Raw genomic sequence first — 20304 nt, 5'->3', positions numbered from 1 at the left:
CAGGGTGGAAAAGCTTCTTCTCAGAAGGAGTGGTGCCGCACCGGCACAGGCTGCCCAGGGAGGTGGTGCAGTCACCGTCCCTGAAGGTGTTTCAGACCTGAGATGTGGCACACGGTCAGTGGGCGCTGTGGGATGGGTCGGACCTGATGATCTTAGCGGTCTTTTTCAACATTGATCATTCTGTGATGTTATGGAAGGAGGGGCTCTGCTGCCAGTCTGGCTTGCCCACGGGAGCGAGGGATCGCACTAACGAGCAACAGCCTTCAACGTTTTGGCAACGAGCAGAATTTTTGGCGTCCTCCTGAGGAGCAGCTCAGCCGCAGCTCATCCTCAGGGATGAGGGCGAGAGGAGGAACAAAAGGCGATGGCTTCCCTCAAAGCCAGCCCCCAGCTCGCCCCCTCCCTCCTCTCCCGGGGAGCACGGGGCTGAGACAGCCGAGGGCTGGAGCCTCCCCGAGGAAGGAAAGCCGGGGAACTGAACGGCGGTAAGGGAGGCAGGCGGGCGGGGGGCGCCTCTTCCCTGAAAAGAAAAAAAAAAAGGAGAGGCGAGGGGGCACAAAGCGAGGGAGCGGCACGGCTTGGGGAGAGGGGAGGCCGCGGCGTCCCGCCCCGGGGAAGCGGCTCTAACATGGAGGGAGGAGAGCCGGCGTCGGGGACCCACCCCGGGGTGGCCCGAGGGGAGCGCGGCGTCCGCCTCGGCCCTCCCCGCGCAGCCCCGGCTGGGGGCGGCTCCTCCGTCCCGCCGCAGCCCGGAGCCGCGTCCGGGGCGGTGAGCGAGCGGCGAGGGCGGGGATGCCGCGGGCCGGGCGGGAGGACGAGGGATGGCGGCGGGGCCGGGGGGCTGCGGGGCGCTGCGGGCTGACCGCGGGGGGCGCGGGCGGGAGCAGGGGGTGCCTGAGCTGCTCGGAGTCGAGGAGCTGAAGGAGAAGGAGCGTGCCCGAGTGCCGCAGTGCGGGGCGGCGGGTGGCCGGGGAGGGCTCGGTGCCGTCCTGGCGATCGGACGTGCCCTTGTGCTGGCGGTGCGATGGAAGGCGACGGGAGGCCCCGCGGTCTTCCGCCGTAAGGCTTTTATGCGGTGAAAGAAGCGCTCCGGAGCACGCACGCGTCCCCACTGAGAAAAGCGGTGTGTCCGCCGAGGAGGCGCAATGACTCAACGAGACCCCGTCCCCTGCTCTGTGTTCCCCAGCCGCCTTTCGCTCTGTGAGGTGCGTGGCTGAAGGCGGTCGGTGGGAGATGAGGCCCGGAGCGAGGGGCCGCGAGGCGACCTGCTGACCCGCAGCCTTCGTGGGCAGCGCCGGCAATGGGGAACGGCGGCTCGGCCGTGAAAGTGTGCGCCGATCACCAGGGAGGCATCAACTGGCTGAGCCTCAGCCCCGACGGGCAGCGACTGCTGACGGGCAGCGAGGACGGCACGGCGCGGCTCTGGAGCACGGCCGACAGCCAGTGCCACGGCCACTTCCAGGGTAGGCATCCTGACCTCCTCCTTATCGCCTCTCTCGCTCCCCACGTTACTTGTGTCCCGTTAATCGTCTCGCTTTCCAGGTGGTTTTTACACAGAACCTCTTGGCCCAGAGCTCTGGGAGGAAACCTTGTTGAATAGAACCTTTTCTTTTTTCCTCAGAGCTCTGACACACGGATGTGTCAGTCGCTGGAGTTTTGACTTCTAAATTGGTTTTGTATTTGTAACAGAATCTGATGTCCTTAGGCTAACGTTTGTATACCTGAGAGAAAAGCTTTGCAGAAAGCACAGCCGTGCAGGAACCACGCTGGGGGCCAAAGATTGGTTGTATTCTCATTCACTCGTGTTCTTTCTCTCTTAGTAAAGCAGAAAACCAACCACCCCACTGTTACATTTGGAATTTCTCATCCTTTCTTCTTTCAGAGATTAACACTGTTGGGATTTTTTTTGTTAGTTTGTCTTTTTATTATTATTTATTTACTTTGTATTGTCTGTGCCCCCACATCCTGTGTCTCCTGGAAGATTCGCTGTGTTTGCTTAGGGATTAGAAATCCACTCAAAGCAACAATTAGCTTTAAACTGGGAAGATAAGTGTGCTGGATAGTATTCAGTACGTGGCTTATGAACTGCTGGTGTTTGGGGGAAGCTTTAAAGAAGGTTGGCTGGATGGTTTGTGAATCCCATCAGCTAACTCTGTGTATATTATGTTTATGTTCTTATGCTAGTCTTGTGTAAATTCACACTGAAAAGCTGTAATTACCGATAAGCCCTTACCTAAAACAGTTTCCAGCTTGTACCACAGCATAACCAGCAGACTTGTGTGGTGGCAGACCATCACTAGACCATCAGCTGCACCTTACCTGCCATGAGGGATTTGGACAAGCTCTGTGTAACTGTTACCAATGGTTAAACTCTGACAGGCTGTGCTGCAGTGACCAAAGTGCTTTTTTGGTCTTGCAAGAGTGGGGTTGGATGCTGCTGCAAGAGAAAAGCTGGAGGTTGAAACCTGCCCCTAGATAAGCTGCTTTGAAAAACGTTGTCACAAACGTGTGAGGCTGGGTAGAGTTTACATACAGCCTATTTTTTTTTTATATCTGATGAGTTTAATTAAAAGAAAAATGAAGGTCGTGTGTGTTTGGAGCGTGGATTCTGATTTGCTGAACACTGAAAGGGTTTTCAATTATAAGAGTTGCAATAAAATCACTTTTTTGATGTCATATAAGTAGTTTACTGGGCAGCCTGCTTTCCCTCAGTACTTTAATATCTCTGTTGTACAACATTCTGTTTTCCTAGCATCACTGTTTCTCTCTCTTTTTAACAACATTTGTCCTTTCTATATGCAAGCATTTAAATCACATTCAAGCCTACTGGCTTCAGCCAGAGTCTCTTGGGACACTTCAGAAGAATCAGTTTTGGTCTTGAAATCTTTAAGTCTAGATATCCAAATCCAAAGGAGTGTAAGAACGTTCTGTCTCATCTGTTACCTTGATGGGTGACTGTATAAATGAATCTTACTCCTTCTTTCTGGGTCGTTTCCTAAAGGTATACTGATATCCTGAAAACTTTTCACTCATGTTATTAGGCACAATGGGGAAAACGCTGGCTGACTTTTTACCAATTATGCTTTTTTTGTTTGCATTTCATTCTGCTTGGACAATGAAACTAAGCTTGCTGGTGAGGTTCACGTCTCCTCCTTGTTTCATAGTTACGTGCTTCAGCTTAGGACTGTTTGTATCCTGACAGTCAGTGGGCTGTATTGAAATGCAGCCTTTTTTCTGACTTTAGAAGGAAGCAAACGCATTTCTGTATACAAAATGGATTAACAAACCTTTTTTTTTTTCTTCCCCTTGTTACCAGTTTTGCAGTAGTGCAGATGTTGTTACACTGACAATAGTTCAGCTCATCATGTTTGGATACAGCTGAGCTGCCTGATTAGAGAAGCAGTACTGTTGTACTCTTCCATTGAATCTGTGTGACAATGAAGTGGAATTTTCTCCTGGTAATTAAAAATGCTGTTTTGCACAAATCCTTCAGTGTGAAGAATGGGATTGTAAATTTAAGACTAGTCTGCCTGTTTTCTGTGCACTTAGTCCAGCTGAAGAGCTCACCCAGTCCTCCCTGCTTGCAGGCACGATGCTTGAGCTGTTATTTCTGCTCTTGTTCCTAGGACACGAGAGTTACATCACCTTCTGCCACTTAGAAAACGAGGCTGCCTTCACATGCAGTGCAGATCATACCATCCGAAAGTGGGACGTGGTGACAGGCCAGTGCCTGGCCATTTACCGAGGGCACACATCCATTGTGAACAGGTCGGTTCCATGGAGTTCCGTGGTGTGCCTGTAATCTCTTATCACACAGGTTGTCATCTTGCTGCAATTTTCCGTGACTACGCTAACAAAATGGGTTGTGTAAGCCTTTGGGTGCATGCTCCACGTGTTCTGTGCTGTAATGATTGGTTTTCCTAGCAACAGTGCTGACATATCCATAGACGGCAGATAGGAGAGGGCTGAAAGGCACATGGCAGGGGAATTGAATCCAGCACCAGCCATGACATTCCAGAAGAAACTGTTCAATTGATAACAGATGCTTTTGATAAATGGATGTAAAAACATCACGTCAAACCTTTGAGTCACTGAGGGGGGTGAAGTCAGGGCTGTTTCTGGAATCACAATTCCTCCTTGTGCAAACGAAGTTTGTCTTAATCTGATTGTTCATAACTGATTGGCTTGTTGATTTTTTGAAGTGCCTCTTAATAGCTGGCATGGCTTTACTTAATGGAGCAATCAGTCAAAGATTTATTTTAATATTTTTTTGTTGTTGCTCATCACCAAACTCGGAGCACAAACGGTGTGTAGCTGGATGCTGTAAATAGTTAGGAAGGCTGGCTCTGCCTGTGTTCTGGCACTGGCCTGATTTTGCTTGAATCAGCAAGTTGGAAATGTGTTCCCTATTCATCTGTCTTTGTTGCCAGTTTGAAAGGTTCCAAAGGGCCAAACTCAGTGTATAAAGGTTATGATGTTCCCTATTTCCAGTTTAGAAACACAGTCCACAGAGACTGTGCTGTTATCTCTTAAGTGTTTGTGCAGCTACACTTCATTATTACGGAGGCCCAGCAAGCTGGATTCTTGAGCTATAGTCTCTGATTTGCTTTTTGATTCTGTAATAGGGTTAGATATTAGGAGGAAGCTTTTCACAAAGTTTTTCACTCAGTGGAACAGGTTGCCCAAGGAGGCTGTAGATGCCCCATCCCTGGAGGCATCTGGGCAGCCTGGTGTGGTGGTTGGCGACCCTGCACATAGCAGGGGGTTGAAACTAGATGAGCATTGTGGTCCTTTTCCACCCAGGCCATTTTATTATCTCCTATGATTTACACTGTACCTTTGCAGTGCTCAAAGCTGCAGTGCTAAAATATCCACACTGGTGTACCTGAATAAAGAGTCTTACTTTTCAAAAGTGAAACAGAGATGTGTTTAGTGTGGGGAAAAAGAAAAAAGTGTGGTTATAAATAATGTTTTAAACAGAGGGGCTGAATCAGAGGTGTGTATGTTGAGTTCATGCTACTGTTTCTAGCTTCAGTGTGCTTAGCACTGAAATCATTACAAAAATAAAAGGTAAAAAGAATGGTACTGTTAATATATAATTCTTTCTTTATTTTTCTGCAGGATCCTGGTTGCCAAAGACTATCTCTTTAGTGGCTCCTATGACAGGACAGCCCGCTGCTGGAGTGTGGACAAGGAGAAACAAATCCAGGAATTCCGGGGCCATCGGAACTGCGTCCTGACTCTAGCTCACTATTCCTCCAAGGACGTCCTGGAGGAGGAGGAGGAGGAAGAGGAGGAGGAGGAGAGAGTAAGCAGAGACCTCCTGGTGACAGGTAGCACGGACTGCACTGTAAAGGTCTGGTGGGTGTCCAGCGGGCGCTGTTACCAGACTCTGCTGGGACACACTGGGGCTGTCTTATGCCTTATACTTGACGCACCGAACAGGGAGCTGTTTTCTGGCAGCACGGACTATACCATTCGAACATGGAACATTGTTACTGGCGAGCAGCTGAAAGTGTTCAAAGAGCATCAAGGATCAATAATTTGCCTAGAGGTAAGAACATAGGATTGCTCAAGTTGGAAAAGACCTCAAAGATCAAGTCTAACCGCGACCCAACCAAACTACCCTAACTCTGACGACCCTAAATCGTGTCCCTGGGCAGCACATCTGAATGGCTTTCGGACACATCCAGGGATGGTGGCTCAACCGCCTCCCTGGGGTGCCTTTTCCAGTGCTTAACTACCCTTTCTGTAAGGAAGTTTTCCCTGATTCCAGCCTAAATCTTCACTGGTGCAACCAAGAGCCATTCTAAGGAGGTATCTGTCTTCTAATCTGTGTGAGTCTCAACTGTCTTTTCACTCACAGAGATGCTCTTTTGAGATGTGTTGTAAATGATATTCTTAACCATTTATAATAACAGAATAATTGTGCCCTATGATCTCAGAACAACCTTTCTCTAAAATATGTCATGGTATCCTCTTGGATTCCAGTGGCTGTCCTGGTCTAACTTCTAGCTCAGTATTTATTTAGGTACCCCTTGGTCTTGAAGTTTATGTGTGGGGTGTGTTGGCACGCTCTTCTTCTGAGTAGGATTGTGCACGATGACCCACCAGACTTTGAAGAGAATTAACCTGAGCTGTTGGTGCAACAAAGCTGACATAGGGATGAGTATGTTAAAATGAGAGGAGTAAAATTCAGAGTAAATCAGATATCCAATGCAAAATTGTGAACAAGAGATGATAGCATAAAGCTGGAAGAAATCCTGCTGTTAAAACCACATGCACAGACATAAGATGAGGAAAGAAAGGGAGAAAGAGACGGCCAAATGAGAGAACGGGCAAGGAAAAAGGAAAAGAGAAATAGAGCCTGGGGGAGAGAATTGGGAAACAGTGAAGGAGAGGGGAAAAAATTTAATGTGACTTGAAGAACTGTACCTTGTTTTTCTGTTTGTGGTATTTTTCTGGTGAACGTTGCCAAGTTTATTAACATTGCAAGGGAGGAAATGGATTTGGGGAGATGAAGAAGACAAAAGGGAACTATGGCATGAGTACTTGTCCATTCACCAGACAATATTAATGGAATATGTAAAGAAGCTGTGTGATGCTGTGTAAGTTAATTTCAGGTCAGTAAACCTAAGTGCTTCTAATTAGATGTGTTGTATTAACTTACACAAGTTGTGTTTGTTTTATTTTTTTTTTCCCACTATTCTTGTTTATGTAACTTCCTTTGCAGAGGTTTCTAAAGAAGATAGACATAGCTGACAGTAGCAGGCTGAAGACCCAATAGTACTGAAGGAATTCTATTTTCCTTCCCTTTTAGAAAGGAAAAAGAACTAAGTTGTGTTTCCCTGGAGTAATGTTTGTCTTGCCTGGGTACATGCTCAGATCGTGGTAATGCATTTTGAGGATGCTCAAGTAAATATGTTGTTGTTCTTAGTGTCACGCTATGTCTTACAGTTTAATTGTAACCTTTTCTTAAGACACAGATTGGCAACAACAGAGCTTGCTTTAATTTAATTGGGTTCTTGCTAAAATTGTTACACAAAAATGGCTTGACCCTCTCCCAGAAGCCTGGGAAATTCAATTACACTCTTTGAATGCTCCAGAATGAGCAATGCTTCCCTCCTTGCGAGCACAGCATTAAACAATGGTTTTAAACAAACAGAACTTCTTGTAGGAGAGAAGAAAAGCAAAACCAACACGTCTCTTTGGAAAATCTGAACAATTCAAAGTAGACAAGTCTGCTGCTGCCAAGGCTGTGCTGGCAATGATCCTGGCCAAACCCTCAGCCCGTAGCTGTGAGTAACTGGTAGCCATTTGCTTCTCCAGTCATCAGTTGATGGCTGAAGCTAGAGGAGTCCAGCTGGGTACACGCTGCCCTAAAACTTACCCCAGCTTAATCACTTGCTGTAATGCTGTTGAATAGCTTTAGCCTGTCAGTCTTTCCTAATTCCTAGCTCTTCCTTATTGGTTCAACACTAGCCCTTCTGTTCCTCTTGGCTGCCTCTCAGCACAGCCCACATGGTATTTTCGTTCTTCTAGAAAGGGGTCAATCACAAGAATCCATACAAAGATGTTGCAGCAGAAGGGAAACTTCCTGAGCTGAGGTGTGTGCAGTTTTCTTGTGTTTTGGTTTTTATTTGCTTGGTTGCTGTCTTTATTTTTATTTTTTATTTTTATTTTTTTGCTTTATGTTCCTTTATTTTGCTTTTGACTTTAATTTTTTTTTTTTTTTTTTTTTTTTTTTCCTCCTCTCTCCAGGAACCTTTGGAGCCTTCTTTGCCCAGGGCTCCTTTGTGGCAGTGTTGCAATCCGTGTCAGTGAGTTTGGTGTAGTATTTTTCAAACCCTGTGTCCGGGAGGACTTGGAGGTGGTTGTGAGTCACTAACAGTAGCCAGCAGACAGCTTTAATTGTTGGCAGTAGCTCAGTTTTTTCAGAGCGTGAGAGTGAGCTTCTAATTACACCACATTTTTACTCCCTTGTCCTGGAGGAGCTGAGCTGGTACCAGCATTTAAAGGTAGTTGTTACCATTCACTAGCTGCTGTACTGCTTATGTGGAGAGACTAAAGGGGTACAAAAAGAAGTACTAATTTCTAGTGTATGTATGCAAATAAAGGTTCCTAAGGGAGGTTGGCCTTTCAGAACATTCGAGAAATGGATTTCAACTTGGTATCTTTTCCCAGACAGGACACAAAAAGTGTGACTACTAAGACTGTATCTTCCCCAGCTTTAAAATGTACTGTATTAGCAGGAGTGCCTCAGGATGTTCTGAACTGCTGCAGATAAGGTCTGGGCTGGTCTGGCCAGCTTCCGTGACTTTCCAGTAAATACCAATAGCATTTCTGTAGCAGTGAATGGAGCTTAGGAGAGCCTTTCAGGGTAGATATCCATAGATGCACCCGTGATTTCCCTTCCTGCATGGCTGGTGAATGGAGAGCAAAGAGATGATGGCACAGTCATGTTCTGACTTGGAATGCTCCTCATTTGCTCCAAGAGCTTCTAGGTACTGTTGCCATCCAGCATACATTAGAGGAGCCAGAATACTCTAATCTGGCACAGAAGGCCAAGAAACACTGTTGGGCTTTTGCTTTCCCTTTTCCCCTGTCCTTGGTGATCACAGACAACAGCGAGGAGAGTGAGCAGTTCTGATCTGTGTGATGTGTCCTGCTGTCCCAGGGCTGAAGCACGGCGTGTGGCCTGCTCTCACAACAGCTGCAGGTGCCTGCTTTTTGTAACGCCATTCCTCTTCCACCATCCCAATTCAGCTGACAGAAGCTTTGCCAGTAGACTTTCTGCATGCGAGGTGCCTTGGCAGCCTTGACTCCTTCCCTCAAGTTGTCAGGCAAGGTAACCATTGGTGCAGCAGCCAGAACTCTTCTCCCATGCTTCTTCTGCACTGCGTTGCTAGCTTGGCAAGCGAGGGCCAGCAGCTGCTCTGAATGCTCTCTTCATGTAAGAGCCAATGATGTGATTTTACAGGAAGCAATGGGAAAAAAGCAAGGGTGGGCTGAATGTAATCACACAGCTCATTCTATTTCTTCTGCTAAAACATTTCAAGCCCAGCTAAAGACCAAGGTTTGTAATTTGTAATCAGACCCACGATTCCCCTGAACACCACTGCCTGCACCAGGCTGAATAACCCTGGCCCAAATGTTTACTAGTGTGTGTTATTCTAAACGTCTCCAAAGTGGTTTTGCAAACTGTTTACAAGGATTGCTTTGTCCTTTGCTGATTGTTCAAACCGAGTATTTATCGAACTTGTGCTGCCAAAGGCTGGCAGAAAGAAATGATCCAGTCTGGTATTTAGCTTGGATTCTATAGCGAACATTCTTACAAGGATGAGAATTGCAAAATGAGTTTTAAATGAACATGAGTGGGCAAGGACTTGCTTCTGGTTTTCCTGCAAAAGATCCTTTGTTGGGAACATTCCTCTTCGTTGTCTTTTAAAGCTGGCTGGAAGAAAAGAATGCTTTGAGCAAATCCGCTGCTTGAGCTCCATTTATCCACTTAGCTATTGTGATCGTGGGGACGGATTTTTTTTTCTCATGGCACCAATGAAATTGTGTGCACTTTTGGGCAATTTGTTTGTTGCATCGTTCATCACAGGATGAGTTGGGGAAATGTGAACGTGTTCAGCGCCTTTAGAAAAGGAGCGTGTTTTAGGGCCATTACACTGCAGTGAAGAAGCTGAAAAATGTTCTCTAGCAGCCAGAGCACTCTAGATGGATTCTCAGTTTAAAAAAAAAAAAAAAAAAACAAAACCAAAAAACAAAACAATTTCTTGCTCACAGGGAGTTATTTAGCTTGCTAAAATGACTGTGGTTTGAATGGGATCCTGAAGGTCTAACTCAGCGGAAGGCTCGCATGGATGTAACTTGAGATTGCTCCAAGTTGGTGATTTCTAGTTTGGGAGCAGCTGTGAACAGAAGACCCAGCTGACAGGTTGCAGGAGCACTGACCCCTTGTAGAGAGAAAGCTGGCAATTGGAAGTGTGCTGATGGGAACTTGCCTGCTTGAGAGCCTGCTTGAGCACAGTGATCTGCAGCAAGATGACGTGCCTGTTCCGATTGCTGAGCCAGTGGCCTCTCCTTGGAAGAAAGTTAAATTGCCTTATAGCAAAGGTTAATTGGAGAGCAAAGTCCACTTCTATAAACTGCAGGTTGAATAACCTGCTACACAACTCTTTTGCTGGCTTTTTTGGCATTCATGCAGGTGGAAATTGTCTTAAGCTGCTGCATGTGTTCAGCTCAGCCAAGCTCACAGAGCAGTAGGGTTGTGACTGTCAGGAGAAACCAACGCTAGCTATGCTTCTTTATGTGAACTGTGGCATGTCTAGGGGCTGTGACCAACATCAGGATTAAATAAAACAGGCAATTTTTTTATGGTGAAACTTGTAACTACTTCAGTGTCTGCAACTTTTGTTTTCCCGGTGCTGTAACTCAGCTGTTAAAAGCCAGTCTGACCAAACTTTGTCGTGGAATACTACATTTTTCAGGACATTGCTGGAGCATCTGAGACAAATGTGCCTCATTCTCATGTCTCAGCGTTTCATCTGGTAAAAAGCAAAGTCCCTCAGCACAATAAGAAAAACAAATAGTCCAGAATTAAAGCTATCAATGCGGTGATTTCTTTCCCCCCATCTGGCTGAGGCTTTAAAACTGGGCATCTGATTGTCATCAGCTTTCTTTATTCTTTTGAAGCTCCTTGGGTTTGAAGTATCCGCACAGCTCATTAGTTCCCAAGCTGCAGATCTGTTGTGTGTTGTCTGCCCTGCTCCAGGTGTCCTTGCACTGCCATGCTTTTCCTTGTCAGGAACTTTGTTGGGCAGTGATCCAAAGTGAACAAAGCACTCAGGAGCCAGCCAAGGAAAATACAGTTCTGGAAATACCACCAGTTCTCCAGGCATTTGCAGATTAGAATATGTAACTGTTTCTACTGATGGTTTTTAAACCAGGATTTGACAGGCTTGGGTATATTTGGAAAATCTGTTGGGTGAAATTTCACCATTTTCCTTCTAAATTATATGGAAGTTAAATAATAAGATTAGGACTGGGGTTAGAGAATTGAGTATGGGTTTTGGAGCTTTGGAAGGGGAAAAAAGGCCTGGTAGTTAGGGATGGAGAGTTTGTAAGCACACAAGTATTGGCTGAAAATGACTGCATCTGAATGCCCATGCACAAAAATGGGTGCTGGTCTCTGCACTGGGGATGCCTTGCTCCCACCAAAGGTAAAGCTTGGTCTTGCATTCTGCTGAAGAAGTTGTCCTAGGAGCTGATCTGCTGAGCCTAATGTGTTAGCAGGGGTATTTAAGCCAAGGAACAGCAACTGTGGATGCTTCCTAGTGATAGGACGAAGAGAAGTGGATTTAAATTAAGAAAGGGTAGGTTTGGATTGAGTATTAGAAGCAAGTTCTTCCTGGTGAGGCACTGGCACTTCTGCCCAGAGCTGTGGTTGCCCCCTCCTTGGAGGTGCTCAGGGCCAGGCTGGATGGGGCTTTGGCAACCTGCTGTACCCAGCCAGCATGGGGTATCTGTGCACTGCGTGCAGCCCTGGGGAGTTGAGATCCAGGCCTGCTGTGTCTGCACTGGGAGGTAAATGCATCTTTTGGATGCCAATGCTGGCAGAAAGCTCTGGAGTCAAACTGCTGATTTGACGTGGGTTGGATTGGATTGGTGCCTCTGTCTTGCTCTTGTCAGTAAGAATCCCCATTGGTTTTCATATACCCTCCTGGGCTCAGTGCACTGGTGCTCATCACAGCTTCCCTGAGGCATGTAATGCATCCTGTGCTCTGAGATCCTGGCAGTCAGAAGTTACAGTGCTGCAAATTTCAGGACATTTTTTTTTAAGCAGGGACTTGAGACGCACTGTATCACAGTTCCCCACCTGTGAATCAGGGAAGGCATTTATTTATATTTTATTTTATGCCATACAATGTGAGTGCCTGCGCATCGGGTGCTTGGGCTGGGGGCACTGCCTGTTATGACGATGATTTTGACTAAATAATAGGTATCTGAAGTGCTGTAGCTTAGGTTGCAGCTGTAACCTAGATCTGTTAAGATCTGATCAAATGAAGCGGGATCAAAAAGCAGTTCATCAAAACTGATAGCAATGGCTGCAGCTGAGACAGCCACCCTTGTCTGAGGAACAAAGAGCCACTTTTAAGGTGTGACTGGCTTCGGACATCTCCTTTAGGGGCAGACCTCAGTGGCTGTAAGGGGCTATTTTAGATGTAGATAGTTACAGCAATTCAGATGAGGCGATGCCTGCATCGTACCACCAGCGGTAGATCTGATTTGCAGCTTCCACTTGATCTGATGGCTTTCATTGGATTTCCCTGCTAATAGCTATTCTGTGTTCTGCATTTTAAAAATCCCATGGAAATGAGAGACAGTGTGACAGTGTGAACACGTAGCAGACTTTGCTATTGACTTTGCTGCAAGCTTAGTCTGTGACATCCAATAGATGGTTTAACATGCTCATGTTTCTGTTTCTAAGCATTGCTGAGAATCCTTTGCTCCCCTGCTTAAACTGGGGAGTGGGAGGAGGGGAAATAAACAGGTGTATTAGAGGGCAGCTTGGGTGGCACAGCTTGGGGCTTAATGAAGAGAGCTGCCACGCTGCTGACTCTGCAGGTCTCCGTGCATTGAAAGGTTTTATGGTACTTATGCTTCCTGTGGCATAAATTATCTGTGTAGCCCAGGTCATTTAACATATTTTTAAATCTAGCAAGGAAGAAAATCCAGGCAAGTGCTGCTGTTCTGTTCCATTTCAGCGTCTGCACACCCACTTAGATGTGGAACTCAAGCAGTTTAACCTAACGTTCCAGTAATGCTGAGTGGCACCTACCTGCAGGAGGTTATAACTCCATGTTTTCCCCTTCTTTGCTCAGTGTGCCGGTGTGAGATGTCTGAACCAGAAATGTGATGACTTGGCCAGGAAAAGCCCAGCAGGCTCTCAATTCAAAACAACTCTTGCATTGAGCAGGGGCCATGTGACAATGTTTGTCGTGCCCGTTCAAGTTGAGCCCGGAAATGAAAGGTCAGGTTTCCTTCCTCAGGCTGACTGTTACGGCTCTCGCTTTTTGTTAGTGCTGCTGGCCATTCCTTCTCTTTCCTCAAAGAGATGTAGTATTAATGCCATGGCTAATGCAGCTTAAAAGTAATGGGATGTGACATTTCAAAGTACTGCTGACTTTTAGCAGCTGATGTGTTTTACAACCTCTTGACGTTCAGCTGTGAAAACTGCCCCGTGGGCCAAGTTCTGCTCGTTTATGATGCCTTTCACAAATGACACCTTCTCAAAGTGGAGTGGAGATGGGAAAGAATGGAAAAAACATTTAAAGCTTACAGAAACAGAGTGCCAGGAGGAGGGATTGGGGGTTTATAGTGCAAGGTGTCCCCTGAAAGTGACCCAAGAGCAATGCCCAGGTCCAGCTGATTCATGATTGCTGTGAGGGTGTGCGCTTCACTGGCTGACATCATACTGCCTTCAAATGGCATCTGCCAGGCCAGCTCTCTGCTTGGAGAAGTATACAGAGCAGTGCAGAATGGTGCCTGCTCAGAGACCATAATTGCTTGCCCTAGATGAGCATGAATGCAGGATTTCTTTGCACTGTGGAGGGTTTCCCCTGCAAAGCTGCCAGGCTTTGTGCACTTCAGATAGTCTATTGCTGTATCCTGGCAAGTTTTATAGTACTACGCAGGTCTGTTACATTCTCCCTGTCTCTCTTTCCCTTCTGCAATCATTCCCTTTGCAATTCTTCGCTGTGTCTGTGTGGAAAGAAAAACCCCCCTCTACCATTGATGAAGAGCTAGTGTTTCCACATAGTGACCTCAAGCAGAGTAATACTCTGCTTATCACAGAATGGCTTGGGTTGGAAGGGACCTCAAGGATCATCAGGTTCCAACCCTCTGCCACAGCGGAGTTCCAACCACTGGTTAAAACCCAGTCTGTACCTCGCAGAGCTACCACTTGTTGGGCTTTTTTGAGGCCGTTCAGACAGAAACTGCGACTTCAGATGAGTCAGCTCAGTGCAGAGCTCACACCAACACGCCTAAGAGACTGTTGCTAATGCTTTTTTTTCTCTTCCCTTCAGCTGGTGAATCGGCACTTGTATTCAGGAAGCGCGGACAGGACAGTGAAGTGCTGGTTAGTGGACACTGGGGAGCGAATCCAAACGTACAAGGCTCACAAACACAGCGTTAGCACTTTGAAATACCACGCTGGGATCTGTGAGTTGCCTTTCCTATGTTCAGCAATACCTTGTCTCCTTTTGGATGTTTGTCTCTGATCGAAGATTGGTAATAGAGAATGCTGTAATTACAAGGCTTGAAAACGTGTCACTTTATTCAGCTCCAGCTTTTTTTTTTATGTTCAGTATCAAATTTGCTGCACTGTTCTGTGTGAGAAGCTCAGATCTTTCCTCCATTTTGACCTCCTTCTTCTAGCTTTGTATTACTTGCTTTATTTATGTTACGAGGGGAAGTGGCTGAAATCCAGAGCTGTCTGTGCGTTGTTTGCACAGACATGGTTTAGCCTCAACAGCCTAATGTCTGTCAGCCTGCTGCTCTTGCTGACAGCAAGTGCTGCTGCTCGATATGCTGCCCCGTGCCACCCTCTGCTGCCTTGTCTGTACTGTTAACAGACTGTCCCAAACCAGAATCACTTCTCAAATCCTCGCTGCTCTTTCCAACGGGGTTTCTGTTTGGACTCTGACTGTCTCAAAGACTCATTTTGCACAAATTCTTTTCCTTTTTTCTGTCTTTCTGCATCTAGTTGTTCCCAAAACCACCTTTCTGCTGCGGCTGAGCATTACTTACAAAAGCTTGGGACTCAGCTTCACTGCTGCCAATACTCCTATTAATAGAGTTATCTTTGCATAGCTCTCTCTTGTTGACATAACATATTTCAGCCAAGGAACTGCTTTTTAAATCCCCCTCTTGGCTGGCTTTCCTTCCACATGTCAATCTCTGCTCTTCCACATTTGGGTTGCAAGGCTGCATCTCTGCTTTAGTCAGTCCAAACCTCTCAGTGCATCAACTCTGTCTCATTCTGACACTATTGTTAGACTCGATGTGCCTTCATTCACTTCCCAACCAAGTATTTCTCTCCTCTGGGTAACTGGGGTGGATAGTCTTAAACTAATCTAGAAAGCTGCAGCGCTTTTCTGATCTCAGTTTCTGTACTTTTGGCTGGGTGGTGAGGCACTGGAACAGGTTGCCCAAGGAGGCTGTGGATGCCCCATCCCTGCAGGCATTCAAGGCCAGGCTGGATGTGGCTCTGGGCAGCCTGGTCAGCTGGTTGGTGACCCTGCACACAGCAGGGGGTTGGAACTGGATGAGCATTGTGGTCCTTTTCAACCCAGGCCGTTCTGATGATTCTATGACCAACATGTAACACCAAATGAATGGTTGCTACTGGGCCTTAACATCTCTTGTGGTAGATGATGGGTATAATGGTGATAAATGGCTGACAAATGTGGGATAACACTCATTAGAAAGATACAAAACCAAACATTGTCATCAAGCAAGATGACTGTGCTAAGCAAATGCTGGCCTGATCCAGTGAGGAATCTGTGCTGAGCAGACAGCAGGCTGCGTCCTTCATTAATGAGATGCTCAGAGCTTCTTTTCAGGCTGTTTGTACAGGCTTGACCAGAGTCTCTAAAATCACTGTGAAGAAGGTTAGGCTCAAACAGAAGTTTCATTATTTGACGCCATTTCCCTCCCCTTCATCCCTCTGCAATGTCTCTGCCATGCAGATGCATTACTTTTTCATAGTTCTCTTTCTTAAAATGCATTTAGTATTACTGCATTTAGTCAGATCTGCAACATCCTGATAGTGTGATAGAAGTGCTCATGGTGTTATTTAAGATCTCACTTTTCAATCTAAAGCAAAAATGCTAAGTGTGTCAAACAAGGAGAATTTATTGCACTTAAAGAGTAGGATACATGTCATGGAAGAATGCTAGGGATGTGTCTGAACATAATTTAGATATATTCTGATTCTAACTGAGCCATCAAATGATCAGAATGTGTTTCTGTTGGCCTTGCTCAGTATGTGTGTGTAACTACAAGCATGGGGAATGTTACAGCTGTTCTCAGTTCCATTTACTTAATGGTCTTATCATGGTTATTTCTCTCCTCCTATACATACGTGGTCATTTAATTTAGTTTATATTTAATATATTTATATATATTTAATATATTTATGTCATCTTGCTTGATGACAATGTTTGGTTTTGTATCTTTCTAATGAGTGTTATCCCACATTTGTCAGCCATTTATCACCATTATACCCATCATCTACCACAAGAGATGTTAAGGCCCCAATAGCAACCATTCATTTGGTGTTACATGTTGGTCATAGAATCATCAGAACGGCCTGGGTTGAAAAGGACCACAATGCTCATTTAGCACATATATATATATTTTTTTTCCTGTTCCAAATCTCCAAGGGAACATTCCAAACCAGCCCACTCTGCCAAGATGCTGTGAAATTTAAGTAAAAAAAAAAAAATAAAATAATAATAATAATAAAAAGAATTGCTGACATATTTGCTTGTTTGCTTCAGAGAGGTGTCTATATAATCTAAATGCTGAATCTGGGTTATGTCAGCAGCTCTCCCTTACAACTCAGGGCTGCAGGGGGGCTTCCTAAATCTGGAGTGACAGTTCAAAAGGTGGAGGAGATGTCTGTCAAGAGCAAAATCCTGATAGCTGGAATGAACTGACGGCAGCATGGTGAAAGCAGCTCTTAATTGCTTATTCTCTGCATGCGTGTGATATAGGAAGGTACTTCTGTTAACTGGAAAAGACTGTGCTGTGCTTTGTGTTATTGGTACTGGTCTGCAGAATGGGACGAGTGCTTTTTCAGAATTGTGTTGGCCACAGAGTGCATGCAGGCCCATGTAAAATGAGTCTGGTTTGTCCATATCCAGGTGTTCCTTAAAGGTGTACCCAGGAGGCAGCCAGCCTCCTGCTCTTTAACTTGGGGATGGAAAGCTGGTAGCAGAAGGCAGCCTGTTCTTGTCTCTTCTTGTAGCCCTCCATTTGCTACTGTGTACTTTTCTTTACATCTGTTCAGGAATCCAGTGCCCTGTTTCTCCCAGAAGATGAGGGATCTGTTGTTTTCAGGCACTGCAGTTTTGTAGCTGCCTTTCTGCAAAGACATGAAGTGCAGAGAGCAGTAAATACGAAGCAGTGAATGCTTTGTGCTGTTCTGACATTTTTATCTGTAGATAAACTTGAGGAATTTGAGGCACGTGAAAGAAAGTGGGTGTTCCTGGAAGCAGTTTCTAACCCTTAAAGAACACGGCTGTTCCCCTTTGGGGGAACACTGCAAAGGTATGGCCTGAATCATAGGGGAGAGTCATAGAATGGCCTGGATTGAAAAGGATCACAGTGCTCATCTAGTTTTAATCCCCCTGCTATGTGCCTTGAATGCCTGCAGGCATGGGGCATCCACAGCCTCCTTGGGCAACCTGTTCCAGTGCCTCACCACCCTCTGAGTGAAAAACTTCCTCCTAATATCCAACCTAAACCTCTCCTGTCTCAGTTTAAGACCATTCTTGGCGTGTTTCTGACTTGGCATGAGCTGTTCTTTTGTGGCTGCTCCTGTCAGGCTGCGTGCTGAGCTGTGTGCTTGTCTTGCAGTGTTCACTGGGAGTGGTGATGCCTGCGCACGAGCCTTCAATTCCAGGAGTGGTGTCCTGCAGAAGATCTTCCGAGGACACAAGTTCATCATCAATTGCATCCAGGTGGGGAATTTGTCACTTGTGCTCGCTCTCTTGTGTTTCATGGGAACCGTACAGCAGTTGAGTGCTGTTGTGGGATAAGATGAAATGTAATAGATGCAAGTATCCCCACTGAGAAGGGTAAGCAAAGCCACAGAATGAACCCCCAGAGGCAGTCCTGTGTCAGCGAGGGGAGGCTTTTCAGGTCACATTAGACAAGCATTCATAAGAAATGCAATGACAGAGACATGTAGGGGCAGGGGATGGACTCAGAGAGCCCTTCCAGCAGGAGGCTTCACGATGCAAGGATTTGCAGTACTTTGTGCAGAATGCAAGTTTCTTCCTTATCCAAACAGAACAAATACAGCATTCAGCCCCTGTCCCCCAGATATGGCATCCCTTCACAGAGAGTCTAGCAACTGTTTACTGTCCTTTCCAATCTTAGTGAGGTGCTAATGCTGATTACCATGTTCTACCCTTTATTTAAACTACTCTATGAAGTGTTGCCTCCAGCATACAATTTTTTCTGTAGCTGTAACGATGCCAGAGAAGCTCTATCTTGCTGTCTGCTGTACCTCCCACCAGACAAATGGAAGAGTCTCTGCTACAGGGTTAACATTTTTCTGAAAACTAATCCAGGTCCTTAAAAAGGACTTGTTCATTGTCTTGACTCAATGGGCACTGATGTTTAATGCTAAAAAGGGAGAAAGGGAAGGGAAGGGGTAAGGAGAGCATTCCTGTCCCCATCCACTGCTCAGTGATACACATTTTGACGGTGCCTCAGTCTTTGTCTTCAAAACCAGGAGTCTGAAGCTGGCACAGAAATGCCTGGCTACAGCCTGCTATGACACTTAGGAATTAGTTCCCCATTGCTTTTCTGGTGGATGTAAATTATAAATAACCCTTGCTGTGTATATTTTATGGCTCCGTGAAATGGCTAAGAAATGAGGCCTGACTTTGGAACGTCTCATCACACTTGAGCAGCTTTTGTGATAATTTATAGCAGCTTTTGGTATGCGCTATCAGGTCCTAGGTGTCGATCCAAGCTGTGTTTGCTCTGATTCTGGAGTTTGATTATGCACGTTCTGAGCTGTGGCTTGGCATTGTGTGACCCTGTTGTTCCAGATCCACAACGAGCTGCTGTACACAGCCTCCCACGATGGAACACTGAGGATTTGGGACATCCGGGGAATATGCAAGAGAAATAAGCGGCGTTTGAAGAAGGAGAGGTGTGTGCAGGGCAGGAGCTCTCAGAAGGGAAGTCTGTCTCGTCTCTTCAACAATAAGGTCGGCTGTATGGTACAGCAAGAAAATGGGGAACATGAGACTGTTGAACTAATGTGACTGACCACAACAGGCTTTCTGTGAGTGACCAAAGCTGAACCTTCTGTTTTCTGCACCACTGTCTTCATGCAAGCCAGAACTTGGAAAGAAATGGGAGATGGCTTCGCTTGAAACTCTGTTTAAAGAGCCCAAGCTCTCTGTGGCAGTAAGATGGACTCCAGTCATGTTGCTGCTCAGGATGACTCAGCTGAGCCATACTGGGGGCAGGAGGGACTGAGTGTGCTGGGGTGATGTATCAGTGGTGTGGCTGTCATTAAGAACTTCATTTACAGCTGCTTTTTTTCAGTTCTCCCTGGCATCAAGGTGTTGCACACTTGTACTTGGCTGGAATCTGACAAGGACTGTTTCTGCCTATCCCCACTGCCCTCTCACAGGCCCTGAGTTTGGTTGAATGCCTGAGCGTGGCAGCAGCAAGGAGGCTGTGGCACCACATCTGGGATAGTGGCTATGCAATGCCTCTGGGCTCAGTGCTCGGTTCTGCCTGGTCCTTGTATCCATGTGGGAGTTCCAGTTGTGCTTCAGAGGGGGTGGGTGTAAATTATAGGGGAAGAGTTGCTGGAAAGGTGTTGTCTCTTCCTTATGTGGTTATGCCTGGCCTTGGCTTGCTAGCAGCAATGGCTAAGCAGTTGAATTCAAGAGTATTTCTCCCCATCTTTTTCCAGGTTCATCCCTTTCTGATAACCACTGAGCCCTGAGTAAATGAAGGTTCTTCTATTTTTCTATTTGCAGATATAACCCTTTGTAGAACCAGTACGAAAATATCTAACCACATGTTTTTATTTTTATGGCTTTATTTATTCTGTACTACAGCAAGATAGCAACGCTGTAATTCTTTCTTAGAATGGACCAATAAACATGTGGCATCTACAACTGCCTGTCTTGCTTTTATCTACTTATCAGGTAGAGGGAATTTGCCTGCAGGTGCATAGCAGCAGAGGATGAATGGAATAGGGAAAAACAATATACACACTTTGGGAACTATTTGCCTTGCTGCTGGTGTTGGTTCTGTGTGCCCCTTTCCTCTACTGCTGTGTTTTGCATACGATGGCAATGCCTGTAGGAAGCCAGCAGCAGAGATGGAAGAGTTGTTACAGGCAGCATAGGAGACTGCTGGGTTAAAACTCTGGACTAACGGCCCACAATGAGTGAGAGCTCAGCACAGGGCAGCTGCACCTGAAGTTTGCAAATGGATTTCAGAGGGACAGAGCTCATAGAGGGGAATTAA

General features: G+C 46.1%; 1 protein-coding gene across 3 annotated transcripts; it reads left to right on the top strand.

Annotated features, from left to right (window-relative positions):
- The first annotated feature begins 390 nt into the window (after positions 1–390).
- Positions 391–19949, top strand: WDR86 (WD repeat domain 86). Of its 3 annotated transcripts, none has more exons than XM_052693176.1 (7): positions 391–485; positions 1187–1463; positions 3627–3768; positions 5122–5554; positions 14097–14232; positions 17656–17759; positions 18861–19949. In XM_052693176.1, the coding sequence occupies exons 2-7, from the start codon at positions 1301–1303 to the stop codon at positions 19077–19079; spliced, it is 1197 nt and encodes a 398-aa protein (XP_052549136.1). In that variant the 5' UTR covers positions 391–485; positions 1187–1300; the 3' UTR covers positions 19080–19949. The 3 variants fall into 3 exon arrangements, with proteins under 3 accessions (XP_052549136.1, XP_052549137.1, XP_052549135.1); XM_052693177.1 differs by lacking the exon at positions 391–485 and adding an exon at positions 700–769; XM_052693175.1 differs by lacking the exon at positions 391–485 and having other exon boundaries at positions 910–1463.
- Positions 19950–20304: the final 355 nt, after the last annotated feature.

This window comes from Tympanuchus pallidicinctus, unplaced genomic scaffold (genome assembly GCF_026119805.1).
Source record: "Tympanuchus pallidicinctus isolate F22 unplaced genomic scaffold, pur_lepc_1.0 scaffold3, whole genome shotgun sequence".
NCBI lineage: Eukaryota > Metazoa > Chordata > Aves > Galliformes > Phasianidae > Tympanuchus > Tympanuchus pallidicinctus.
Note: the sequence above shows the minus strand (reverse complement) of the source record. Positions and strands in the feature narration are given on the sequence as shown.

What these genes read in the sequence shown, in the direction of transcription:
- WDR86 (XM_052693176.1), top strand. Translation starts at nt 1,301, where the DNA reads ATGGGGAACGGCGGCTCGGCCGTGAAAGTGTGCGCCGATCACCAGGGA. An exon ending in GTGCCACGGCCACTTCCAGG is followed by an intron (nt 1,464 to 3,626) that starts GTAGGCATCCTG and finishes TCTTGTTCCTAG; the next exon opens with GACACGAGAGTTACATCACC. An exon ending in CACACATCCATTGTGAACAG is followed by an intron (nt 3,769 to 5,121) that starts GTCGGTTCCATG and finishes ATTTTTCTGCAG; the next exon opens with GATCCTGGTTGCCAAAGACT.